Below are 27335 nucleotides of genomic sequence, written 5' to 3'. Positions count from 1 at the left end.
GATTTTTGAACATTGCTTGAATACCAAAACTTGGTTTTGCCATGGTTTAATTTTTAGGTATTCCCGCGCCCTTGGAAAATCAGATTTTGGTATTCCTGTGGTCTTCCACATACATGATTTTGGTATGATTTCATGGTATTTTACCATCTATTACTGGGCAACCTAGAGCACATTTTGGTACCTGTTATTTGCGCAAGAAATACCAAAATTTGGTATTTTCATACCAGTTTTAGTGCAACAGTTGCAGTTAGTGAAAAAACGGTAATGATCCATATGCAACAGCCAAATCTACTCACCTGATGTTTCCATGTTGTTCTTAGTGATATTCTTCACCACATCGAATGCATTTGTCGTTGATGAACGGCCTGTGCTTGAAGTTCTTGAAGATTCTAAAAAATAACAAGATTGAAAAATAAGTGTTATTAAAATGAAACTGGATTGAAATTCACCAAAATTCAATAAAATGTCGATTAACTCGTTTTTCAAAGTATTTGGTTATCCCAACTTAGACAAATTTCAACGTTTTAAAAAAAATCTTAGTGGGTATATAAAAAAAATTGAAAATCAGCTTTAACATTTTTGGGTTTCAAGTCATTTTAGCGCAAAAGTAATTATCTCATCAAAATTTATAAAAAAAAATCCCATAGTTTCAGAGGAATTAATTGAAACCTTTCAATACCAAAATAATACCAAAATAAGGCATCCTAACTAAGAAAATTTTCCACAATTTCAAGTCATTTCTTTAGGGGGTATATCAAAAATGTTTAAAATCAAGTTTGAAATTTCCGGTTTTCAATGAAAGCATTCGCTTTGAGACATCATTTTAGTGCAAAATTAATTATTTTGTCAAAATTGGTCAACATTTTCCCATAGTTTCAGAGGAATTTGATAAAATACTGTTATACCAAAAGAATACCAAAATGTGGTGTTCGACCATTGACAAATTCTGCAATTTTGCAATATCAAAACAATACCTCAAATTGGTATGATAGCACATTTTGCTCTTGCATAATCCTTAAGACAAATTTTAAAGGGTCCTGGAATAACAAAATTTGGTATTGATACCAGAGAAAGGTATTATTACGCATTTCCCTTGTTATTTACCCATGCTCGGGTACTCGGTAATTGGGTAATGAGAAGTGCACTTGCTTGTTCAACTACATGATCAGTCGATCGCGCGATCTTCAACTTGGTGGACGCGTTAAAATGGGTTGTGATACCTTAAAAAAAAAATCAAACAACTTCTACAGTGTAGACATCCAAAGCGGCCATTTATTTCTCACACCGAAAACATCCAAACATCCAGCAGGTTCTCAATTGAGGGTCGTAGTTTTAATAGATTCGTTAAAGGTGTTCTTCTTGGGTTTATCGCCCACCATTTCGGCGAGCTTGTTGAGCCAAAGTCTTCTGGTGGTGGGTTCCATCAGGATAAAGTACACAAACATGATGAAGCCCTGTAGCGGGGCGGTCAGGCAGAACAGGTAGGAGAAGATGCTGCCGGCGCCGACGGCCACCATCATGCCAAAGATCCAGGGCAGTCCGAGCAGGAAGAAGAGGAACATCGAGAGTCGGAGTTGGGACAGGGTCATGCTTTTGTCGAGGGAGCGGGTTAGGTTGTCCGGGATGCGGAACACGTTGTAAACGATTAGGAGGAAGCTGGCTACGTTGGCGATGAGGACGAGACCGATTGGGAGTAGGAGACCATATGTTAGGGCGATACCGTGGGGGTAGCAAATATCGGAGATGTTGTCGCGTTTGTGGTACAGGGTGTTGTCGTAGGAGGCGAAGATCAGGACGGGGATTAGTGGGAATCCCCAGCTGATGATCGTTGCTTTGAGAATGCAGTGCGAAGGTCTTAAGCGGCCGAGGACCTTGACGAATCGCATGAACTGAAGGTACGCGATCACCAGCATCCACATGAACGTGACCAGGATGATGTAGTGGAAGGATGCTCCTAGTAGGGTACAGCCGATCTTGGTGTCTGGTCGGGAGTAGTCGATGTCTGGTCCGTCAAAGGTGAAGATGATCATTTCGAACGCGATCGCGAATGAAAGCTGGAGTAGGATGTTCGCGTTGGCTGTGGTTCTCCAGGAGGGGAATAAGATCGCGGTTACGAAGATCATGGCCACTCCGAGTAGGGAAAGCGCGCATCCGATCGCGGAAATCACCGTCAGAACCATGTTGTTCTGTTGACCCACAAAGACCTGGTACACGGAGACGTTCTCCACGATCTGCACGTCCGAGCAGAGTCTCGAAAACGACGTCAGGTGGGAACACCTGCACAGCGCAACATCGTCGACCTGCTCCGCCAGCGTGCACCCCCTGAATGACCACTTGGACCCTTCAACCCCGTCCCCGTTGGGTTCAAAGTCCCAAAAGCCGCACACGCTGCTCTGATTGGCGTCCGCTTCGCGCAGGAAGATCGGCAGCTCACCGGGCAAGTCCGACCCGTAGCCGGGGATCGTTACGCTGATGATCTTGCTGTTGGCGCGGGAGATCGTTCCGTTGGTGGTCTCGCGGAAGATGTGATCGTTGAAGTAGATTGAGATTACGACTCGGAGGGGTTCGGTGGCGTTGGTGGTTGCGTTGAGATTCTCGTTCATTCCCGACTGGAGCTGCTCGATCTTTTCGAGCAGCGATCGCGGCACGAAGGCGGCTATTTCGAGGTTCGGTAAGGTTAGGAGGTCTTGTTCGGACTCATCGACGGTTAGTAATCTGGAAGGAGGTAGGGGGTTAAAATCAGTTGGGGTTTGGTTAGGATCATTGGGTTACCTCGTGTCGTAGGAATCAAAGTCACCGTCCTCGGTGTCATTCTTCCTGAGCAGAGCGATCCCGGAGATGTCGTCGATCTGAGGATCCGCAACCAACAGGATCAGCTTGCCCGTCCTGAACAGCAGCGTCCCGTTACGAGGTGCCTCCAGACTGTTTCTACCGTGACAGCTGAAGCTACTTCCGGAGTTCAGGAACTCCGCTGAACCGTTGGCCACAGATAACTGATTGATGATGGCGTCCGCCGAGTCCAGCAGGATATTGGTGGTGTTCAGGGCGGCCTGCGATCGAAACACAACTGACGCGTTCACGTCCATGACCCGGCTCAGGATTCCGGCCAATCCGCAGTAGTACGAGTTGCTCTTGTTCCCAGCCGCCGCGATCTCACTCGAGTCGTTTCCGAGCAAGGTCGTCCGGATGTTCTCAACGGTCGCGGACAGGTAGAACACGTCCGCAGGGATGAGATTCACCGCGGAGTCGTCCAGAACCCGTTCAATTTCTCCAAACACCTCCTCAATATGACCTTCCAAGTTCGAGTGATACCGGAACAAAGCCAAGGTCTGCGCTCCGACGGCCTGTGAACACCTCTCCGGGTCACCTTCAAGACGCTGCCAAACCCCTCCGTAAGTCCGGTCTCCAATGCACTTTCGACGCAACGGCAGGCCCGTTGACTCGACCAGACACAGGTGGTGATGGGGCGTTACGGTGTGGCCGATGGGGGCCGCTGGCCACGTCAACCCGTCCGTGTCGAACCGTTCCGGCAGGCAGACGTCGGTGCTGTTGATGCCCAAAAATTGGTACTCCGAGCTGCTGGTCCGCGTGAACATCGCCGTCAGGGCGTACTTGAGCCGGTAATGCTTGCGGATGTCGTCGGGCAACGCTGAAACGAAGAGAGAAGAACAATTAATTACAATTAGCGGAGGACCTTGAGTCGGTGCTTGATGAAATCTTATAACGCTGTCCAAAATTAATATGTTATCCTTTTGCAGATAAATTGTCCCAGACGGGACGAGGACATTGTCCTTGGCGGCTAATGGAATGATGGATGGTGGCCGGAAATGGACGCGAGTAGCTGGTGAAATTGTTTCATTCTGTGTGCTAAAATAAGAAACGCTCGAGAAACACTTTGCCAAGAATAAAAGTTCATAGACCATTCCCGAATCACCCTAAATTTCAGCCAATTTCGTCACGTTGACGGGCACGTGACCCTTGGAAGAAAAGCAATAGTAGGCTTCTTGTTTGAACTTGATTGATTGTTTTGCCTTTTTGAGGACTCTTTAAGTCATTAAGACAACTTGCCCAGAAGTTCATTCAAATTGGGTCACCTTTTGGCTTCCTCATTGTAGGAAAAAATGTCACTCAAATATCTCGGAGCATGCTGAACCGATTCATGCCGGATTTGTTCCATTCGATCCGGATTGGGATCCCATAAGTCCCCATTGAAAATTATTAAGTTTGATAAAGTGCTTTAATAGTTATAAATAAAACAAAAATCTGATGGTTGCAGAAATTTCCGACTTCTTGTGAAAGCTTTTTTTATTAGCTTTTTTTTTGCATGCATTCAGGCGCAATCAAATGTGAGGAAGTCATCGCTCACTGAGGTGGTTTAAATAAAGTTTTCGAAACCGGAATTCCTTTAACCCTTTCAACTTTTTTTATTAAAATGAGCAACACGTGTTGCGTGCCCAAATCTTCACAAATCTTGAAGAACCCAGCAAAAACAACTAAAAAACACGCAAAGTTACGTTCACGAGTGAGCGGTTACCTGCGGACCAAAAACACTTGCGAAAACAACGTCAGGATCTTATCCCGACCAGTGGAGTGGAAAGTCAGTTTTGGAGTTTCACGAGCGCGGGCGCGCGCTCGCTTGGTCGCCGAACTTGCCTGATTGATTTATCGTTCATTAGGGGATCCTTTCAGGAGAGAGAGAGAGAGAGAGAGAGAGAGAGAGAGAGAGTTGAACTTGGAAATTGTATAAGTACTGCTTGGTGGAAGCCAATGGAGAAGGTTAGGATATAGTTTGGTTGGAAAGTTTTTCCAGCCAGCTTTTGAATGCGGATTGGTTACGTGGAAATTGGCTTCTTTGTTGGTGGGAGGAAGAGTTGCTGCTTGGGGAATGAGAAGGGTTATACAACTATTGGAGCGGAAAATTTCCCGGAATGTCGACAGTATTATTAATTTAAAAAGTATCCACGTTGGTCCCTTAGTAACAAAAAAAAAATTACATTTCAAAGGGGCTGCTAATGGGCTAAACAAATATTTTGGAATTTTTCAAATATCAGGCTCGAATTAAACATTATTTTAAAAGAAAACATTTTGGGTGGGAAAAACGACTGTTTGTATGAATTTTGGGGTTTTTTGTTTCGGCTGATCAGTCAATTAATATGCGGTTGGTCCGTTTTATACCAATGCCAACGTTTCGATGCTATTGGGGGGCATCTTCATCAGGGCCTATTTATTTTATTTAGACAGTTAGGACATGAATTTTGACGTGAGAAATACAACAGAACTTACTAGGGCTTGACCAACTTAGTCAGGTTTCGTCGATCGGGCGATAATTTGTCACTTTTGGTTTGCACTGCCTCCCGTACTATTAATATTAAGGAAATAAGTATCTAAACTGACAAAAAAAAAAAATGATAAAACAACTTACATTGTATCATTAAGCTCGTTAAGGTGTACAGATCGTTATTTTTACTTAAATGGACACAAATAAACGGGGATAAACGCAAAAATTGGCAACAGGTCACTATTTTCCATGCAAAACGAAAATGGTTTTAACTACTTTAGGATCAACTGGGGGGTGGTGGTGTTGGTTGCAGTGCAGTGGGATGTTGTGTTAGTGGAATAGGGCTCAGTGTAGCGTACGCACATCTCCTATCGTCTATCTCACTCATTAAAAAACCGAAACCAAACACGAACACCAATAGTCAACCATCCCATACCCAAACAAACCATCCCAATAGCCCTATTCCACTAACACAACATCCCACTGCACTGCAACCAACACCACCACCCCCCAGTTGATCCTAAAGTAGTTAAAACCATTTTCGTTTTGCATGGAAAATAGTGACCTGTGCCAATTTTTGCGTTTATCCCCGTTTATTTGTGTCCATTTAAGTAAAAATAACGATCTGTACACCTTAACGAGCTTAATGATACAATGTAAGTTGTTTTATCATTTTTTTTTTTTGTCAGTTTAGATACTTATTTCCTTAATATTAATAGTACGGGAGGCAGTGCAAACCAAAAGTGACAAATTATCGCCCGATCGACGAAACCTGACTAAGTTGGTCAAGCCCTAGTAAGTTCTGTTGTATTTCTCACGTCAAAATTCATGTCCTAACTGTCTAAATAAAATAAATAGGCCCTGATGAAGATGCCCCCCAATAGCATCGAAACGTTGGCATTGGTATAAAACGGACCAATCGCATATTAATTGACTGATCAGCCGAAACAAAAAACCCCAAAATTTAAAAGAAAACATTAGGGTAGGGTAGTCATCAATGAGACACTTTTGGTTTTTAACTTTCAACGATTTTTGTATTTTTTTCATCAGCATGTTTTAATGAGTTTTTTGTAGCATTTTCTTTCTTTTAATGTGTTCTAACATTGACCAAAATATGAGATCGATCCGACCTCTACAACCAGAGCTATACAACTGTCTCATTGTAGACGCACTTGGCAGGAACAATGAGACAGGTGGGGAACAATGAGACACTTTACGAAAATCAATACTTTTCTAGTAAAACATCATGTTTTTGTATTGTTCCATTGCAGGTGACTTGTCTTGAACATTTTAAAGCAAATTTGCCAACTTGAAACTTTAATTAACAAAAGTTATACTAAATTGTATTTCAATTTAGTTAAATCCATTTATTTATACCAAATAACTTTATATTTTTGGCTAAATGGAGTCAAAACTCAATAAATATTCCAAAATCACTTCCGAATCATGTTTTGAAGGATTTCCCTAGATTTTGAAACGTTTAATGAAGAAAAATCAAAGTGTCTCATTGTTACCCATGGACTGAAAAGAGTGGGGAACAATGAGACAGCCCTGGATTCTGGGTATTTTTCAATTTTGGTCAAATCTAATGAAAGGCTATTGTAGCCCAACTCATGCCCTATGAAAAGACGAAAAAAATTTGAAGAAATATTAGTTTTTGTATTATTGGCAGCCTATGAGCGAAAATGTAATTTTCAGTCATAATTTACTTTTACACCCCAAAATCAAACATTTATGAATAACTTTGCAAGGCAGCGTCCATAACCAAAGCCACTATTATGGCAGACATGTATCCTATAGACACACCTTTCCCCAAAATATGAGCCTGATTGGTTGAAACTACGACTTGTGAGAGCCATTTTATCATTGTTCCCCGTGTCTCATTGATGACTACTCTACCCTACTGTTAGTTTTATTAAAAAGAGCAAAAATTCCACAAATATGGTCATTTGGTAAATAGGGTCTTATTAAATGACACTGAGAAAATAGAAAAGAGAGAGAGAGAAATCTATTTTTAACAAAATGCTGTATCCCAATTCTCTGCAACCAACAGTTCAACTTGAAAAGTCTATAGAGGAAATTTGTAGGAAATTTTCTCAGTATTTATAAAGAATATGACAAAAAATAACTTATTAACTTGTTACTTAACTTATTTCAAATTAATAATAACAAACAAAAACATCTATTTTTAAATAATAATCGGGATTTTTTTCGTGGAATTACTTTTTTCTCAAAAGTCCTTGTTATTTCTAAAAACTTTGCTAATAACAAAAAATCGATTAGAAATACATATCATTCAAAAGAATTGAACTATCTGAAAATTTTAAAATAAAAACTTTTTTGTTGTGCAAACTTATCGAAAATGTTGCGTCGTTTAGTGTATGTATTGAAAATAATCTTTGTTCCGAATATTTTGTTATTTTGTTAAAAAAAAAAATACTAATTCGGATTTTCCAGAGTATTATAGTATTGAAAAGAGATTTTAAATATTTTTGCGTGAAAAATAACCTTATCTAGCGAGATCCTGGCATTTAGAAATTTCTAAATTGAAAAAATCCATTTTAAACTTGATTTGCCAACAGAAAACCACAGTTTTTTCATGTATTTTTTTTTTAATCATTAAAAGTCGATTTATAATATGATTTTGTCGAGGTTTTCCATCTAACAATGAATTGAAAATTCGTTTTGATCATATTTTCGATATTAAAAACAAAGAGCAAAAAAAAATAACCGCGGCTTCATTGCAAGATTATTAAGCATCGCATGTATTTTTTTTACTTACAAAATTTAATATGTTTTTTTAAAATTAAATATTTATTTTTAGTTTTTTTGAATATGTTTTTTTTAAGGCTAAACTTATTTTTGATATTTAAGAATGCTAGATATTAAAATGTCATTTTCTTTAAATTTTAATTCTTCAACATTGGACATCGGTCGGGAAGTATTGCGAAATATCGATGATCAAAAAACGACGGCTAAATGGGCAAAACTGAGAAAAACTAATTTTCCCTATCTTTGTAGGGCGAAATATTGGTTAACATGGCACTATTTTTAAAAAAATTAAAACACTTCATCAATTGTACTTTTCGATTAATTTTACTTAAAACATTTTTTGTTCGTTTCCAGTTTTTTTTTCAAGGTCGTTAAAAGTTGGCATTTTATGTCCCTTAACACATTAAAAAAATAATAATAATAGTATTTTTTGTAAATCAAATTTTAGTGACAAAAAGAGATTTTGAAAATCATAATTTTTTTCCGTGTTTCAATTTTTGTTCAATTTCTATCGGTGTATTCCTCATCCATACCTACAACTTTTCCCAAGACACAAAATCGATCAAAATATTCCTTGAAATTATACAGATTTTGGAATTTTCACTTACCATTTTAGTATGGACAGCTTGTGGACAGCTGCCAAATTTTTATAGAAAATTATATGGAATAACTTATTATGCAAAATGGCTTCTTTGAGCATACGGAAACGGAATGCACCTAAAACTTTTCAGCCAGATTGAAAAAAAAAATGCAAAAAAAACGTATAACCAATATTTAAAAGAATAGCTTATTTTGGAATTTCATCTATTCTTTTGTTTGACAAAAGTTGAATTAAATATGTATTATTGTTTGTCGAACTCGCAAAAACGACCAGGCCTCAACACATTGTGTAAGCCTTAATCGACTCAATACTCGAGCCAAAATTCTCACTGGGAAGTTTCATTTGAGTATTTGTACAAAAATGGATTATTATTTTGAATATTCTTGCAAAATTTTTCTTCTGCTGTAAATCTCGAGAGAAAACCTGTAATTTACAAAATTACAAAAATAGTAGTTTACATGTTGCGAAAAGAAGATTTTTTCAGCACGAGTTGTAAATTTATCGACGAGTGCCGAAAAAATCAACATTTTATACAACATTTTTTGCGATTCCGAAAAACGCTTCTTTAATGGCATTTCATGTGTTTAGTAAATTCATCGTTCAAAACAAAAAAAATATTGAAAAATGTTACTTTTCGATACTACCCGGGCAGACGTTAATAACAAAATTCATGTCATTTTTTTTAAAGTCAAATGTTCATGTATTTTGTCAATTAACCGTTTGAATCAAAAAATGTTGAAAAGTATTACTTTTTGAAACAAGTGCTAAAAAATTCAACTTTTCAGCTTCCATTCAGCGCTGAAAAGTAGAACTTTTCAGCATTTATTTTAAAAAGTGTTACTATTCGATTTTGTTATTTTTGGTAACAGAAAAGTTGACTTTTTCATCGTTCAAGAATGACAGGAAAAGTAAGTAGCTTCACGACGGATTTGCAAAACAAATAGTTTTCAGAACTAAAATCATCACATAACGCTAAAAAAAGAGATAAATTCCTTACCTCCCGTCAAATCCTCCTCCTCCTCGTCACTCGAATCCTCCAGCTCCCGCTCACTATTCTTCACGGCAACGTGCAGCAGCACCGTCAGCCTCTTCCTCCCCTCATCGACCTCCTCCACCCGCATCACTTGCATCCGCTTCAACAGTCCCACCACCGCCTTCACATCCTCAAACTGATCCAAGTAGTCCCCGTAACCGAGCACCAACTGTTTGAGGTAGCTCTTCTGCAGAAAATCGTCCCGCTCGAGCGTTCTCATCCGGATTTGTACCGCGTAAATGTGCACGTCCGCGTCCTTTTTCTGGGCGACAATCTTCTCGGATTTTATGAGGGTAAAGTTGGGCACGGCGTGTCCCTCGCACCAGTACTGACCGGGGAAGTCGCCCTGCATTTTGAGCTCGTAGATTTGCTGGGGTTCTTCGGGGGAGTTACGTGCGCCGGGAGGTGGCCAGAGCTTGCGTTGGATTTTGACCTTCTTTAGGAGGTCGGTGTCGGCGTCGGTGAAGCAGACTGCGCCGGGGTCACGGTCGGGGCGTTCGCGGAAGAGGTAGCGGCCGTTGGTGATGGTGAGGAGGAGTCGGCGGTGGACGCGGTCAAAGTTGAGGCTGAGTTGGGGGGTTTGGGTGAAGTTTTGGGTTTGGCGTTGGTAGGCTACGCAGTTGAAGGTGTCGACGAGGGCCATGGTTCCGTCGTTGAGGATTGCGACGACGGAGGTTTTGGTGATGCGGGGTGTGACCGAAGCCAGGGCTTTTTGGAGTTTGGAGACCGAGGCCGATCGGATGACCGTATGGTCACAGTGGAGTTTGGAGCGGCGGTGCAGGGCGTGGTAGAGCTGGAACTTGCGATGACTGTCCACTTCGTAGAGGGAAGTGTTTGGGTTGACGGTTTGGGTGGAATCGATTTTGAAGCACGTGTCCTGGTAGTGACTGTACCGCGTGGTCAGTTCGGCTGGGTCTTCACAGTAGAGTTGCAGCAGTGGTTCTTTGGCCTTGTAGATGCAGAGTTGGGGGTAGGTCCGATTGCAATCGTCGAACCTCGCCTTGGAGTAGTTGAGTCGAATGTCCATCAGGAGGCACTCTCCAGCCGTCTGCTGCAACTCCACGTCGTAGTCTTCGGCCAAATTCAGCGGCCTGCCCCAATCAACCCCCGGCAGTTTCTTCCGCGGAGGTCCGTACGCCCCGTCGCGCCGAACCGATATCCAGAACTCGGTAACATTGGCCTTCCTCAGCAGCTCGTTCAACACAATCCGTTCGTCAACGGCCAACTCGTAGTAATCTTCCCCACTCCCAGAACTCCCGCACAAACCCCCGGACCAAACCCGCCCCTTAGTCAGCATCACACACATCTCCGACGCCGTCGTCCGGTTCGACCGGAGGGCCACAAAGTGCGGCGGACAGCCACAGTCCACCGATATCGACACACTCCGGTTCCACAAGAACTCGTCACTCTGTTTGCACTGATCATTAGTGATAAAAGCTCCGGCAAGTGCCGATGGCGACAACAGCACGATAAACACTGCAGCTAAACTCATTGCTGCGAGCTTAAGTAAGCAAATTAGTAACTAAGTAAGTGTAACTAACTACAGTCTAGGCAGGTGCGAAGAAGCGGTCACGGAGACACGTCCGAGCGTGGGCCACTGCCAGACAGGAATGATTGTAACCGCGCGATTCTTGGTAGATTCAACCCGAACGCCGAAGCAGAACCGAGCACGTTCCGACCGACGGCGACGACGATGACGTCGGGATGGTCGCGTCGTGTTATCAGTTGAGCTGGCTGTGGTGAGAGAAGGTGTGTTTTGCACGTAGCAGCAATTAAAAAGGGTTTGGACATGGCTTAGAAGGGGGAGGAGAGGGGGTCTCTCCCCCGGGAGGATCCACCGGTGATCGTCGCTCTCCTTTTTGTTTGTTTGTTTTATTTGGGTTGTTTTGCACAAGTTTGATTGTTGTTGCGCTGGAAGAATTCTCCACGGGGTAATTGTGAGCTTTAATGGCTATACATGGGGTGTAACTTAGAATCTAAAAATGGGTAATTAATTAGCATACTGGTTAAACGAACATAAAAAAGATCGATTTTTGCGACACGCAAGGTGATGCTGAATTGCGCAATCCTCACCGTATTAGGCTAGTGACTAACGTTTTGTTGAGGTTTTAATGGAATGCCATTTCCTACAGAGGAGTTATCTCTGGAATCAATCCAATTATTATTAAATATCTATATTTTGAGGGTCTAGGAACGCCGCATGGCCGAAATAAACACAATTTTATTACTGAATAATGTGCGCATTTTAATATCCTTTAAATCCTTGAGGCAGAGTCAGTATAAAGTCATAATCGAAAACAGACGTTCTAATGACAAGCTGGCATTTGACGAGCCGATGGGATTTGTTTGATTGAGGTGAATTGCTGAAGATTGCGCCGTTGAAGGATAGTATATGAAGGTAGACAGTTAAAATATATAAAAATCATGAAATTTTCATAAAATTCTTCTCTAAACTGGCGTTGAAAAATGATATTTAAAAAAAATCAAATTTGTTTATTTTAAAATAAATTGACAAAATTGACAAAATTGACAAAATTGACAAAATTGACAAAATTGACAAAATTGACAAAATTGACAAAATTGACAAAATTGAAAAAATTGACAACATTGACAAAATTGACAAAATTGACAAAATTGACAAAATTGACAAAATTGACAAAATTGACAAAATTGACAAAATTGACAAAATTGACAAAATTGACAAAATTGACAAAATTGACAAAATTGACAAAATTGACAAAATTGACATAATTGACAAAATTGACAAAATTGACAAAATTGACAAAATTGACAAAATTGACAAAATTGACAAAATTGACAAAATTGACAAAATTGACAAAATTGACAAAATTGACAAAATTGACAAAATTGACAAAATTGACAAAATTGACAAAATTGACAAAATTGACAAAATTGACAAAATTGACAAATTTACACAAAATTTGACAATTGGGTCCTGATATGAAGCTTAAATTTTTGATATTATTGTTCACAACGATAAAGCTTATTTTTCTGAGTAAAATGACCCTTTGCACGACCGCAAAGGATTTAAAATGGATTTTCTAATCTAATCTAATCTAATCTAATCGAACACAAGCGCAGCCAGTCCGAAGAAAGCATCCGGGAAGAACTTATGGTTAGATTACGCCTTGAGTTCTTTCTTGTCATTATTAATGATTGCAGTACTTTCGAGAACCCCCGAAATGTATTACACTCACTAAAGCGGCCCGACCTACTGCGTTGCATTAACCGCAAGAGACAGATTCTATGAACGGAACCCACATTTCATGGAATCATCAGGGGAAGAAGAAGAAGTGGGGACATACCGTACCAACCACTTCGAGTTATTTATAGAATATGGTGTGTGGTGTGTGTAGGGGAATCGTTGGGAGAGGGATTGTTGTATTATTTAGTAAATGACCTTGCGACATTATTTCACCACTACGGATTAATTCACTCAAGGGGTGTTAACCCCTCGGTGGCCGAGTGGCTAGAGCATCTGATTACCAATCCAAAGGTGTGAGTTCGAATCCCACCTGATTCCATGCGTTTTTTGTTCATATTCAAAGTTCAATTAGAGTCAAATAATTTCAAGGAGACCGGTCGGGAATCGAACCCGGAACCTTCCGTTTATGAGGCGGGAGCCGTAGCCATTAAGCCACGGGCCGGTCCTCAAAGGATTTAAAATGGATTTTCAGATTAATTTTGAAAAATTAACTTCGCGGCTCTTCTTCACAGAAAATGTCCTACTTGACAGTTCGTTCCAAGAGGACTAAAGTTGATTCATTAAAAAATTATGTCTTGTCAATTTTTTTTTTCATCAAAATGTAAAAAAATATGATCAGAAAAGGTATTCAGTCGTGTTTTTACCGTTGTACATAAAAATTGGCACAGGGCTTAAGGATCACATAGGCCTCAGTTTTGTCAAGCCTCAAATTTCGCAAAATTGAATATACCGTGATTCCAAAGATACTTGTATTTTCATTTTTTTATGTTTTCGGATCAGATGTGTTAAGGGACTATCCATAAACCACGTGGACACTTTTTTGAGATCTCCCCCGTGAATAATTTCCATATAAAACAAATCTTTTTTGTATGAAGCGTAGACAATATAATGTTCCCCCTCCCCATCCTCCCAAGGTGTCCACGTGGTTTATGGATGGTCCCCTAAAGGGCTTAAAACTTTTTCTGACTATTTTTTTTATTTTTCGCGAATTCTCATATTTTTAAAATGCTGAAATAAACACAAATTGTAGTACCTGTTTGTAAATAAAGCTTATATTTAAAAAAAATCTTTGCAATGTAGTTGTTAATGTTACTGAATAATATTATTTAAAATAATATTGATTTTCAAAACTCAAATTTCCATAATCCAGAAAGGTTTTTTGCATAGTTAAAGTTATTGGTATAACTAAAATATCGTATTTTAGAAAACATTTTTATTTTCATTAATACTAGCACTTAAAAAATATGACCGAGCTACTGAACCTTATCAAGACACCTTACCCGAGCATGGGTAAATAACAAGGGAAATGCGTAATAATACCTTTCTCTGGTATCAATACAAAATTTTGGTATTCCTGGACCCTTTAAAATTTGTCTTAAGGATTATGCAAGAGCAAAATGTGGTATCATACCAATTTAAGGTATTGTTTTGATATTGCAAAATAGCAGAATTTGTCAATGGTCGAACACCACATTTTGGTATTATTTTGGTATTAAAGTGTTCTATCAAATTCCTCTGAAACTATGAGAAAATTTTGACCAATTTTGACAAAATAATTAATTTTGCGCTAAAATGATGTCTCAAAGCGAATGCTTTCATTGAAAACCGGAAATTTCAAACTTGATTTTAAACATTTTTTATATACCCCCTAAAGAAATGACTTGAATTTGTGGAAAATTTTCAAAGTCAGGATGGCACATTTTGGTATTGAAAGTTTTCATCAAATTCCTATGAAACTATGGAATTTTTTTTATAAATTTTGACGACATAATTAATTTTTAATTGACTTGAAACCCAAAAATGTTTAAGCTGATTTTCATATTTTTTTGATTTACTCACTAAGATTTTTTTTAATAAACGTTGAAATTTCTCTAAGTCGGGATAACCAAATATTTTGAAAAACGAGTTAATAAACAGATTATTGAATTTTGGTGAATTTCAATCCTTATTTTTCAATCTTGTTATTTTTCAGAATCTTCAAGAACTTTAAGCACAGGCCGTTCATCAATGACAAATGAATTCGATGTGGTGAAGAATATCACTAAGAACAACATGGAATCATCAGGTGAGTAGATTTGGCTGTTGCATATGGATCATTTCCGTTTTTTCACTAACTGCAACTGCTGCACTAAAAATGGTATGAAAATACCAAATTTTGGTATTACTTGGGCAAAACCTGCGACCAAAATGTGCTCTTGGTTGCCCAGTAATAGATGGTGAAATACCATGAAATCATACCAAAATCATGTATGTGGAAGACCACAGGAATACCAAAATCTGATTATCCAAGTGCGCGGGAATACCTATAAATTAAACCATGGCAATACCAAGTTTTGGTATTCAAGCAATGTTCAAAAATCCAGAAGACTTCAACTTGGTATTGAAATGATTTTATTTTGAGGTATTATTTTACCCTTGGAATAACATGGTTTGGTATTGTTGTGCCCTTCCACAAACAAGACTTTGGTATGATTTCATGGTATTTTACCATCTATTACTGGGCAACCAAGGGCACATTTTGGTCCCTGTTATTTGCCCAAGTAATACCAAAATTTGGTATTCCCGTGTTATTTACCCCTGCTCGGGATAGGAAGACAACGTATGGAATGTTAACATTAACCTTAACATGTTAACATTAAGTTGATTCAAGGGTGTTCCCCTCAGGAACTGGGAATGATTTACTTTACTTAAAAAATATTGACACCAATATTGCAAATTAAAAAAGTTTTAGCATTAAAAACAGAATTTAACAAAATATGATATTTTTAAGCAAAATAAAATATTGCCATTCTTTAAAAAAGGTATTACAGTTGTCCTTGAAAAAAAAATCTACTCAAAATCTTTAAGCGACCCATTTTGAGTATTAAACAACTTGGGACAAAAAATCCTTGTTCAGTGTTTAGCTTTTGATGAGTTCTATTAATTTGCTGAGCAATTCATTGAGTTGCATTTTTCCAGTGAAACGTTTCTCCACTTAAAAGTAATTTGTCGTACTAGTTTTTTTTTTTTCAGATCAATTAAATTATAATCTTCATCCAGACGTAGAATCCGATTTTTATTTGAAAAACACATTTTTCTTACCAAAGGAAAACATCAATCTCTACCTAAAGCCGCCATTTCATTCCTCTTTTGTTAACCACAGACAACTTACAGACTATAACAGATGAACAAAGTCCACCTCCAACTGCTAAAAGTTTTCGCGAAATCGCCAAACTTTGCCCCCGTACAATGCACTCGTCCCAAGGGAAATTTGGCTCCTAAATCAATTACCAACCACACGCCACTGCTGTGAGTTGTATTCTTTTCTATTGGCTAAATAGCGCCTGAATGGTATAAATCACCAAAACTTCCTGCACTCTTTCTTGATGATAAGTTTTGTGCTTTTCTGCTTCTTTGTGGTCTGTGGGATGCGTCACCTTCAGTGTTGTACGATAAAATGTGCACAATTCTGGACGTTTGAGATTTCAATTAGGAACATGTGAAGTTGTCGAACAATTGCCAGAATCACCTCCCGCTACTTTAAATGCACTTTCGCAGAATCCGACTGTTCTGGGGATCGCTCGGTTGAGTAAGAGTTAGTTCTGTAACTTTTTCTGTGCAGTTCAAGACGATCGCGCCTTCGGTCAAGTTCTGCAATGAGTTTCAATTTGGTGATTTTGGTGTTGGTCGCGAGTTCTACGTTGGCCAAGGCCGAAGACTTCCTCACGGTCAACGTTTGTGGCCAGAATGACACGCTCTCGGAAGCCTGTAAGTGTCCGCCGAATTTCGCCTTGCTGGAGAACGAAGATATTTGCGTGATGCTGACGGGGGCACGGGCCTGGTCCGGGGAGCTTTGCCTGGCCACCGGAACCGTGGACGATTTCTACCAGCTGGGTGACAAGGAGGTGGCTGCGGTGCGGGAGCTGATCCTGAAGAATGCGAGTGAATTTTGGATTTCGGTGCGAAAGGACGGTCATTATGGGTTGCCACGGAGTAGACTGCCGGGCGGGGGTTGGGGAATTGTGCCGGATCTAAGGGAAATTGCGATATCTCAGCACGGTTCTTCTGGGGACTGTTTGAAGGTGGACGTGAATAGTACCTCGGCGAAAGGAAAATTTGTCGATTGTGGTGAAGAGCATCATCAGCTGTGCATCTACAGGCCGAAGAAGACCCTGCTGCGGTTGTACTGTGAAGATCCGGACGAACTGACCACGCGGTATAGTTTGTACCAGGACACGTGCTTCAAGATCGAGTCCAACAATTCAAACCGGACGAAATTGGCTCAGTTTGTTGTCGACGGTTATCGCAAGTATGGAATACTCAAGAAGTTACAAAATCAGACTTCGTATCAGTGCTCAACGATCCTGTACAACAACACTTTCAACGGTACAGCATATCTCAACCAAAATTACAATGCATCATCGAAGAACTACTCTTCCCTGGCCAACGTATCCTCCTGCGTCGCATACCAGCGAAAACAGCAAACGATCATCCTACCTCAGCTCAACCTAAACTATGATCGTGTCGTCCACAAACTCCTTCTAAGTATCACGAACAGTCGCTTACTCTGGCGAGACTCGGACTCCAATCCCGGATTCACCTGCTTCTCCGGAGCCGACCTGCAATTCCGCACAAGTGTAACAATAAAGCAAAAACTGTGGCCACCTCCGAACGCGACGAACACCGGCAACGACGCCGAAATCTACGAACTAACCATCCTCGATCAATTCCCAAGTTGGTACTGGTGTGAAGGTCACGCCGTGCCCAACTTTACCCTGGTTCAGTCGCAGAAGGTCGTCGAGCAGAAAAAGGATCCGGATGTGCACATTTTTGCGATTAGGATTCGCTATCAGAACAAGTACGCACACGAACAGTCGACTGAGAATATGGAGCATCGGTACAGGGAACATTTGACCAGTTCAAGAAATGGCCATTTGGTGGAAAAAGTTCACGTGGCAAAGATTGAATCGATGCAGGGCAACAACCTTACAATGTTGGTGCATGTTGCGGCGAAATACGGTGGTCAAAATGCTTCAAACTTCGACAATTCCAGTGGTATTCCCTTGAGTAAGTAGACATTTAAATAGCATTGCATTGTTTACTGGGAATTCGGTTAGTTAGTGCGTAGAAGGAAACGAGAACCGCGTCAAATTGGAGTCTCTGACTCAGACGCAAAGTGGATGGGTGCACCACTCACACACGATAAGGTTTAATTCATAAATTTGTTCTGAATGGCAAATGAGTGACGTTTTAGGGAAGTACAGATCTTTTTTTACAACTCAGAATACACTATTGTAGTTCATAGCATTTCTTCTGAATTTATAAACAACTTTAATTTTATGAACAATTCTGTCGATTTTGAACAATTAAAATTTCTGACAAATATGTCAGTGTTTGTCAATTTTTGTAATATATTTCTTTTTTGTGTTTTTTTTTCGTTTTCCTATAATTTTTCATTTTTGCCATTTTTGCAATTTTTGTAATTTTTGTCATTTTTTATTTTTGTCATTTTTGTCATTTTTGTCATTTTTGTCACTGTTGTCAATTTTGTCATTTTTGTCACTTTTGTCATTTTTGTCATTTTTGTCACTTTTGTCATTTTTGTCATTTTAGCCGTTTTGGTCTTCTGGTTATTTTGGTCATATTGATCATTTTAGTCATTTTGGTCATATTGGTCATTTTGGCAATTTTGGTTATTTTGATCATATTGGTTATTTTGGTCATATTGGTTATTTTGGCTATTTTTGTTATTTTAGCCGTCTTGATCATTTTGGTCATGTTTGTAATTTTTGTCATTTTGGCCAATTTGGTCATTTTGATCATTTTGGTAATATTGGTCATTTTAGCCATTTTGGTCATTTTGATAATTTTGGTAATATTGGTCATTTTGGCCATTTTGGTCATTTTGGTCATTTTGGTCATTTTGGTTATTTCGATCACTTTGGTTATTTCGGTCATTTCGGTCATTTTGATCATTTTAGTCATTTTGGTCATTTTGGTTATTCCGGTCATTTTGGTTATGTTGGTCATTTTGGTAATTTTGGTAATTTTGGTAATTTTGGTCATTTTGGCCATTTTGCTCATTATTGTCATTTTGGTAATTTTGGTCATTTTGGTCATTTTGGTCATTTTGGTCATTTTGGTCATTATTGTCATTTTGGTAATTTTGGTAATTTTTTGTCATTTTTGTCATTTTGGTCATTTTTGTCATTTTGTTCATTGTGGTCATTTTGATCATTTTGGTCATTTTATTCTTTTCATTTCAGTCGTTTTAGTCTTTTTGGCCATTTTGGTCATTTTGGTAATTTTAGTCATTTTGGTCATTTCGGTCATGTTGGCCAATTTGGCCATTTTGGTCAATTTGGTCATTTTGGTCATTTTAGTCATTTTGGTTATATTGTTTATTTTGGCAATTTTGGTTATTTTGGTCGTTTTGATAATTTTGGTCATTTTTGTAATTTTTGTCAATTTGGTCATTTTGGCCAATTTGGTAATTTTGGCAGTTTTGACAATTTGAACAATTATGACAATTTTGAAAATGTTTACATTGTTGAGTGAATTGTCAATATTGATAATTTTGACAAATTTAAGAATTCTGTCAATTTGAAAAAATACAATTTTGATAATTATGTCAGTTTGGACAATTTTTACAATTATGACAATTTTTACAATTATGACAATTTTGATATTTTTTATAATTTTGATAATTTTGATAATTTTGATAATTGTGACAATTTTGACAATTTTGATAATTTTGATAATTTTGATAATTTTGTTAATTTTGATAATTTTGATAATTTTGATAATTTTGATAATTTTGATAATTTTGATAATTTTGATAATTTTGATAATTTTGATAATTTTGATAATTTTGATAATTTTGATAATTTTGATAATTTTGATAATTTTGATAATTTTGATAATTTTGATAATTTTGATAATTTTGATAATTTTGATAATTTTGATAATTTTGATAATTTTGATAATTTTGATAATTTTGATAATTTTGATAACTTTGATAATTTTGATCATTTTGATAATTTTAATAATTTTGATAATTTTGATAATTTTGATAATTTTGATAATTTTGATAATTTTGATAATTTTGATAATTTTGATAATATTGATAATTTTGATAATTTTGATAAATTTGATAATTTTGATAATTTTGATAAATTTGATAATTTTGATCATTTTGATAATTTTAATAATTTTGATAATTTTGATAATTTTGATAATTTTGATAATTTTGATAATTTTGATATTTTTGATAATTTTGATAATTTTGATAATTTTGATAATTTTGATAATTTTGATAATTTTGATAATTTTGATAATTTTGATAATTTTGATAATTTTGATAATTTTGATAATTTTGATAATTTTGATAATTTTGATAATTTTGATAATTTTGATAATTTTGATAATTTTGATAATTTTGATAATTTTGATAATTTTGATAATTTTGATAATTTTGATAATTTTGATAATTTTGATCATTTTGATAATTTTAATAATTTTGATAATTTTGATAATTTTGATAATTTTGATAATTTTGATAATTTTGATAATTTTGATAATTTTGATAATTTTGATAATTTTGATAATTTTGATAATTTTGATAATTTTGATAATTTTGATAATTTTGATAATTTTGATAATTTTGATAATTTTGATAATTTTGATAATTTTGATAATTTTGATAATTTTGATAATTTTGATAATTTTGATAATTTTGATAATTTTGATCATTTTGATCATTTCGATCATTTTGATAATTTTGATAATTTTAATAATTTTGATAATTTTGACAATTTTGGCAATTTTGACAATTGTCATAATTTTGACAATTTTAAAAAATTGGACAATTTTGACAGTTTAGCTTCCAATTTGTCTAAACAGACAAAAAGCTTACAATTTAGGTGAGCGGCCGTGGCTGACTGGTTACGGTGTTCGCTTTGTAAGCGAATGGTTCTGGGTTCGATTCCCATCTGCTCCCAACGAGAATGTTAAGAACACATAAATTTGAAATGAATATATGATGAACGAAAAATCAAAGTCGCTCGAGGTGGGGTTCGATCCTCCGTCCTTTGGATTGGTAAGCAAAAATGCTAACCACTAGGCCATGACGACTTGGTGAGCGTGGACTGGAATTAGGAATACTGTTACAGAGAGCGAGTTGTGGCGCTATAACCACGGCAAATAGTGTCCAGGGCATTCGTGGAAATACAATGTCCCATCCCAGAGGGGGTCCGGAGTACCAAACCTTCTTAGCATGGTGCTCCCAACGAATACAACCAAAATCTCGGAGCGTATGGTGGTGTGTCCCCACGCTTCTTCCTCCCCTGTCGATTCAGAATTGTGTTGTTGTTCGAACACTCAGTGCTCAAACTCAACCCAATTACGAATCATCTCTGCGATACGGCTTTACGCAGTAGGCTTGGCCGCTTTAACGCTTGTGATGTTTCAATGCATTTTCGATGCAATGGCGCACTACAAATGTTAATAAATGACAAGAAGAGTGCTAGGCGTCATCTAACCTAAGGCATTCTCCAGGATCCCTTCGAAAGATTGGCTGCGCTAGGGTCTGATTAGATTAGATTAGATTAGATTAGACAGACAAAAAGCTTACAATTTGCTTAAATTTTTTAAATTTTGTTTTTATCAATTGATAGTTGATGTTTTGTTTTAGAACTGCTAATCAAATAATTTTTCACTCAAACTGAAGTGATAATTTGTCCCGAAAGGAATCTTAACAAGATAATAGAGCCAATTTAATGCTCATAATGCGAAACATTCGTGCGAAGGAAATTCTTTCTATTGCAGATGACCACCTCCACACATACAGTTAGATTAGTCAGACTGATTTATTTGGTCTCCAACCAGCTCCGTAGCACCAACAGAACTGCCATCGTATCAATTTACGCTGATACAATTGAGTATAGTTCCAGCTATTCCCAACCTTACCTTAGCCGTCGCTCGTATATTACCTGTATTACACACTACGAATATATCCCCTCAACAAACACTCCAACCGGAACTCCCTAACCCATAAACTTCTCCTCGCTCAGCTTGTTCCGGCTGAGGAAGTTGTCGAGCCACTTCTCAATGACCGGCAGGTTCTCGTCGCTCCACTTGGTCTCCTCCTTGATGTTCTTCAGGCTCTTCTCGACGATGTGCTCGGCCGTTCCGAAGTCGCCCTGCCGCTGGGTGTACAGCTGCGAGACCAGGTCGTAGCCCTCCTGGGTCGTGAACAGGCCCGTCGCCGAGTTGATCAGGTTGTCCCAGAGGCTTTCGCGGTCCTTAAGACTGGAAGAAAAAAGATTTGAAGGTTGGGTTTTTTGAACACTCGTGAATAGAGTTGGTACTTACCGCGCCTTGATCACATCCCAGTTTTGCTGCAGGAACTTGAACAGGGCCATGTAGCCGTTGGAACCGCCGGACAGCATCTTGAAGATCAGGCTGATGTCGTTGTCGGTAAAGTTGCCGTTGTCCTCCAGGATGGTCAGGTTGAGCAGCCGGTTGATCTTGGCCGCCTGGATCGGACAGCCGGCGAGCGTTTTCAGCAGGTACGTCCGCTCGCTCTTGACCCGGGACTCCGGGAAGTTGATGACCCGCTGCAGACCAAACTCCCACTCTTCCTGGGTGCCCCACTTGAACACCGGGCAGATGTACTGGTTGGCAACACTGTAAAGAAATCAATTATACAAGTGGTCACATTCTGACAGCTGAACAACTCACGGATTTCCCATGTCCGGTTCCGTGCTGTCCATCCACTTGCGGAAGATCTTCTGGGCCTCTTCGATGCACGGCTTGTAGCCGGCCTTGCACAGGAACGACTTGGCAAGCGAGCGCAGGTTGCCCTTCCAGCGTTCCTCGTCGTCACGCTGGTTCTCGACCAACTCTTCGTACAGCGGCGTCAGCAGGGTTCGCACGTAGATCTCGAACTTCTTGTGCACGGCCGACATGTCGATGTGGCGTCCGATGTGGTCAATAAGGGTAAACACCGGGTTCCACACCAAATGGTTCCGCTCGTACTGAATAAAGAGGGTCATGTTGAACGCCGTTGCGAAGCTCAAATCTCCCGCGTAGGCCAAGTTCCACGCGTCGTGCAGCAGCTTAGCCCTCGTGTACACGGGAATCTTGGAGCGACCCTGCTCCGTCTGCAGGTAGTCGGCCAGCAGGTTCCAGTTCTGTTGATCGTAGTTCACCGGGAACGGTCCGATTTCTTCCGGGTTCACAATGATAAAGTTGTTCGCATCGGGAAGGTTCTCCAGCGTGACCTCCCGGACCTTCTTCATCCACTTGGTGGCGCTGGTGTTGGTAAAGTTCAGCCCGTCTTGACGCACCACAACCAGCGGGATCCACCACAGCATCTTGTCCTGTTCGGGCACGTCGTGAGGCCGTTCACGCAGGTACAACCGCTGAGTGACCGTCGCGGTTCGCTTCTCGTACGACCTGACCACGCTGACCATCGGGATGCGATCCTTGGTGATCCACGACTCGGCGATCTCGTTGACCGTTGCCGTTTCGCACAACCTGTTGTCCAGGTGGGCCTGCTTCGTAAGGGCTTCCCAGATATCATTGCTGACGAACGTCTTGTACTCCCGATGCTCGATGAACTTCTGCAGTCCCTTACGGAACGTTTCAGCGCCCAGGGTGTAGTTCAACATGCGTAGCACCAACTCGGTCTTACTGCACGTGGTCTCCTGCTTCATCCCGGTGATTCGCGAGTGCGGGTACCGCTTGCTAAACTCGTAGTAGATCGAGTACAGGATCGTCATGGGCCACTTGCCTTCAAACTCAACCCCGTTGTCGATCGCGATCGCCGTCGAAGCCGACAAGAACCCGGCTACGGCCTTGTTCACGTGGGCATCGCTCCACCAGTGCGGCGTGATCCACGATCCGAGCCATTGGTACACCAACTCTTGGGTGATCCCGTAGTACCCTTGCTGCAGTTCGTTCTCCTTAAACATGATCAGTCCCCAATTATCAGCCGGCTTCACGGATGCAAAGTTCGGCAAAGCAACGATATCCAACTTCTCCAGCGGGTACTCCTCGTTCCAGTACCGATTCAGGTGTTCCAAAACAACCTTCACCCTACGTTTCACATCCTTCAGCTGATCGTGAACGTCCTTGCGAGCCCAAATACGAAGCACAGGCTTGACCTGGGAGTCTCCTTCCGTCGCGGTGTACGCCACCTCCGACAGCTCGGACACGACGAATCCCAGCGTAAACGTGGACATCGCCGGAGTCACCTTGAAGTGATCCGCCTCAAAGTGATCGTCAACCGTTTCAGTCCGCTCGAGGGGCGTATTAAACAACGTGTGGTATCCTTTGGGTCGCACGATCGTCACCTGGAACGGAACCTTGTACGCGGGCTCATCGAAGCAGGGGAACACCCGACGCGCCAAATGCGGCCGGAAGTACGTGGCAAAATACGAGTGCTCCTGCATGTATTCCCCTTCCGAGTTCTTGTACTTTCCCTGGAACAACCCCTCGGTATTCTCCCAAATCTGACCCTTGAAGTGAATCCGCGCCTCGTACAACCCTCCCGCGGCAAAGTCATCGTGGAAGTACACCACCAGCAGTGGCTTCTTGGGGACGCGATCGACGCGGCGGATCTTCACGATCGCCGAAGCTCCCTCTACGCCGCCCACGTTGTGCTGCACGACCTCCAGGTTGACCTCGTCCACCTGCAGATCGTGGTGGGCGTGCAGGTTGATTTGGTTGGTTCGCTTGGCGCAGGTCATCGTGATGTTGACGGCGCCGTGGAACGCCAGCTGGGCGGCGTTCAGCTCGATCCGCAGGCTGTAGTTCAGGGGTACGAGGTCCGTTGGTAGTTTGGTGTCCGGGATGAGCGGGTTCGTCGCGGACAGGTCTATGCTGCGGCGGATGCGGTACTGTTTGGGAAGGTTTGGGATTTTTAGATGGGGATATTTGAGGTTGGGTTTGTGGGTCTTACCTCACGCCATGAAAGTGTTGGTGTGACGATGGCCAGTATCGCTACCAGAAGGGGGATGTGGTGGCGACACCCCATGATGATCTGCAAGGGAAACCTAGTTCTAATGAGCTTTATTTGTTTTCAGAATCGCTGCGCGGCATTTGGGATCACTATCAGCTTAAGCTGCTGTTGGAGACCTTGTTCAAAGAGGTCAACAACAGGGAGTTCGGCTTCCTGGGCATGAACAGCACAGAGATTTGTTTTCCGGAACCGTCTGACCGTAACGGGACGTGGTGGCCAAAGGCTCCAATAGGACAGAGCGTAACTTTGGAACAGAAGGTTCTGTGCTCAATCGAGCCCGGACTGATTCCGTACAGAAAGTGCCTCGGCGATCGAATCTACGGTGGAACCTGGGAATCCGTTGAAAAAGACTCAAAGCAGTGCCTGCCTCCGGTCAACCCAGAAACCAACAAACTTGATGCCATTCATAAGAATTCCTCCCGCATGCAAATTGACGAAATTGAGGGCGCCTTGAAGGGCATCAACGACGTCATTAAGACCTATACCAAGAAGATGGAACCAATGGACATCTATTTAGTGTCGGGTGCGATAGAAAATTTCCGAGAGACCTTATTGAATAATGGCACCAATAACGCGGCCGTAATTGGCAATAAAAGCACTTCCTATTACTGCGGCTTGTCGGACGTTCTGAGCCACATGATGAGCGTCGAGAGGTCCGTTATGAACGGCTCGCAGTCGCTGTACAACGCCACGAACCGCCTGCTGGACTCGACCGAGAGTATAATCAACCAATTGTCCATCGCGGAATCAGAGCGCGGATTCGTCGGAGTTGACCGTAATTGTCTTAATGATCGGCGAGGGAACGACTCCGAGGAGCAGGGTACAATGTTGCTTCGCAAGCCCAGGTTTGTCCTGCTGGTGGCGGATCCTGACGAGGCGAACGTCACCGGGATGGCGCTGATAAGGAAGAATACCACCGAGGATCATGATTTTGACTCGTACGATGTGAGGTAAGTGGTTATGAGGTTCTTTTGGTGCACTTTGCACTGTTTGGATCACTTTTGGGTCCTCTAAAGTATCCTGGAATGTAGATCTTGGAGTTTTCTAAGAAAGTTCGTATCCAATGATGACCCTGGAACCCTTAGACATCACTATGAACTCGTTGAGCAACTTTTGGGTTGTTCTGGGACCTCCTAAGTATCCTCAATTACAGAATTTTGAATCTACCGCCGTTACAACCCAATTTTTACAAAGTATTCATTGAAGGTTCCTTTCCAGTGATGTCCTTAGGACCTTTTGGCACCACTATGAACTTTTTGGACCACTGTTGGGATGTTCTGGGTCCTCCAAAGTGTCCTGGAATACAGAGCGGATTCGTAAATCCGAATTCGCTAATTAGAACGGCTGACAGCTGTCAAAAGCACGAAACCACGTGATCGGAAATCGACTAACAAAGGGGGTCGAAATGTAAAGATTAGGTTGACAGTTCGGTTTTGACGTTAGAACCCGTGGAAAAGGTCCATTTACCTTTAGTTTTTGCTGTTAATTTTAGTTTTAAATATGTTGCTGAAATGTTCAATATTTTGACAAAGCTCTTTCTGACGTGAAAAATTCCGAGGAATCCATTGATGATAGTACATGGTGACCACTCAAATCCCATTTTGAAATTCCTGACTTTTTCCCGACTTTTCCAGAATCTCAAATAATAGGCATTTCTTATCTGAGTCTGCGATCAGCAGAGAAGCGAGTCAGACGTGCGTCCCTCACAAACCAAAAAAGTGCTAAAAAGTGCAAAAAATGCCTCACGGCAAGAAAAAGAGGCGGTCCTCACCAGCAGGATCGGCAGATTTGAAGAAGCTAAAAAATGCCGAAGCGCTACCTGCAAAGCCAGGCAGTTTGAGCAAGGACGCTCAAAATTCGTCTGGTAACCAGTTCGCTACCCTCCCTGTGGACGTGAACGAGAAGGAAGAATTTGAACGACGGGAAAAGTTGCCACCCATTTTTGTGAAAACATCGTCATCGGATTCGGTGCGAAAGTGGCTGACCGGGTTTATCAAATCTGGTGCTTTACGAGCTTCCATTCGCTTGTGTGCTGATGGACTCAAAATTCTGCTACCTACCAGAAAGGATTACAACTACGTTCGGGACTTCTTGAACAACACAAAGATTGAATACTACAGCCATGACGATCCAGGTAAACGCCCCATGAAACAGGTCCTCCGTGGCCTGTATGACATGGATGTGAGTGTGCTGAAAGAAGAGCTCAAAACTCTGAAGTTGAACGTGATCGAAGTCTTCAAGATGACGAGACACAACAAGGACATCAATTATCGTGATCAACTGTACCTGGTTCATCTCGAGAAAGGATCGACAACGCCGTCTGAGCTGAAAGCAGTTCGGGCAATTTTCAACATCATCGTGTCTTGGGAACGTTATCGTCCAGTGCACCGTGACGTGACACAGTGTTCGAACTGTTTGCAG

The 27335-nt window shown here is 40.7% G+C and overlaps 3 protein-coding genes and 2 long non-coding RNA genes across 5 annotated transcripts in view; 2 read left to right on the top strand and 3 right to left on the bottom strand.

Annotated features, from left to right (window-relative positions):
* Window positions 1-27335, bottom strand: part of LOC6044339 — a 44618-nt gene that overhangs the window by 12507 nt on the left and 4776 nt on the right. The window contains exons 2-9 of the mRNA XM_038266566.1: window positions 24855-24935; window positions 22631-24792; window positions 22262-22576; window positions 21937-22198; window positions 16617-16818; window positions 9649-11178; window positions 2773-3649; window positions 1377-2715 (exon numbers count right to left, since the gene is read on the bottom strand). Of these exons, the coding sequence (XP_038122494.1) occupies window positions 1377-2715; window positions 2773-3649; window positions 9649-11178; window positions 16617-16818; window positions 21937-22198; window positions 22262-22576; window positions 22631-24792; window positions 24855-24929 (6762 nt within the window). The 5' untranslated portion in view covers window positions 24930-24935. The remainder of the gene's footprint in view (window positions 1-1376; window positions 2716-2772; window positions 3650-9648; window positions 11179-16616; window positions 16819-21936; window positions 22199-22261; window positions 22577-22630; window positions 24793-24854; window positions 24936-27335) is intronic.
* On the bottom strand, window positions 1246-11299 carry LOC6044340. The gene is made up of 3 exons (XM_038249656.1): window positions 9649-11299; window positions 2773-3649; window positions 1246-2715 (listed from the first exon to the last, which is right to left on the bottom strand). Exons 1-3 carry the CDS (start codon window positions 11174-11176, stop codon window positions 1314-1316), a joined length of 3807 nt encoding a protein of 1268 aa, XP_038105584.1. The 5' UTR covers window positions 11177-11299; the 3' UTR covers window positions 1246-1313.
* LOC119765551 lies at window positions 5129-5477 on the bottom strand. The gene is made up of 3 exons (XR_005276810.1): window positions 5423-5477; window positions 5284-5359; window positions 5129-5220 (listed from the first exon to the last, which is right to left on the bottom strand). It is a non-coding gene; the product is annotated as an uncharacterized LOC119765551 (long non-coding RNA).
* Window positions 5781-6181, top strand: LOC119765552. Its single transcript, XR_005276811.1, has 3 exons — window positions 5781-5934; window positions 5998-6073; window positions 6137-6181. It is a non-coding gene; the product is annotated as an uncharacterized LOC119765552 (long non-coding RNA).
* Window positions 24948-26317, top strand: LOC119765550. The gene has a single exon (XM_038249657.1). The coding sequence runs from the start codon at window positions 25074-25076 to the stop codon at window positions 25866-25868; it is 795 nt and encodes a 264-aa protein (XP_038105585.1). The 5' UTR covers window positions 24948-25073; the 3' UTR covers window positions 25869-26317.

This window comes from Culex quinquefasciatus, chromosome 1 (genome assembly GCF_015732765.1).
Source record: "Culex quinquefasciatus strain JHB chromosome 1, VPISU_Cqui_1.0_pri_paternal, whole genome shotgun sequence".
Lineage (NCBI taxonomy): Eukaryota > Metazoa > Arthropoda > Insecta > Diptera > Culicidae > Culex > Culex quinquefasciatus.
The sequence above is the reverse complement of the archived record's forward strand: the minus strand, read 5'-3'. Positions and strand labels throughout refer to the sequence as shown.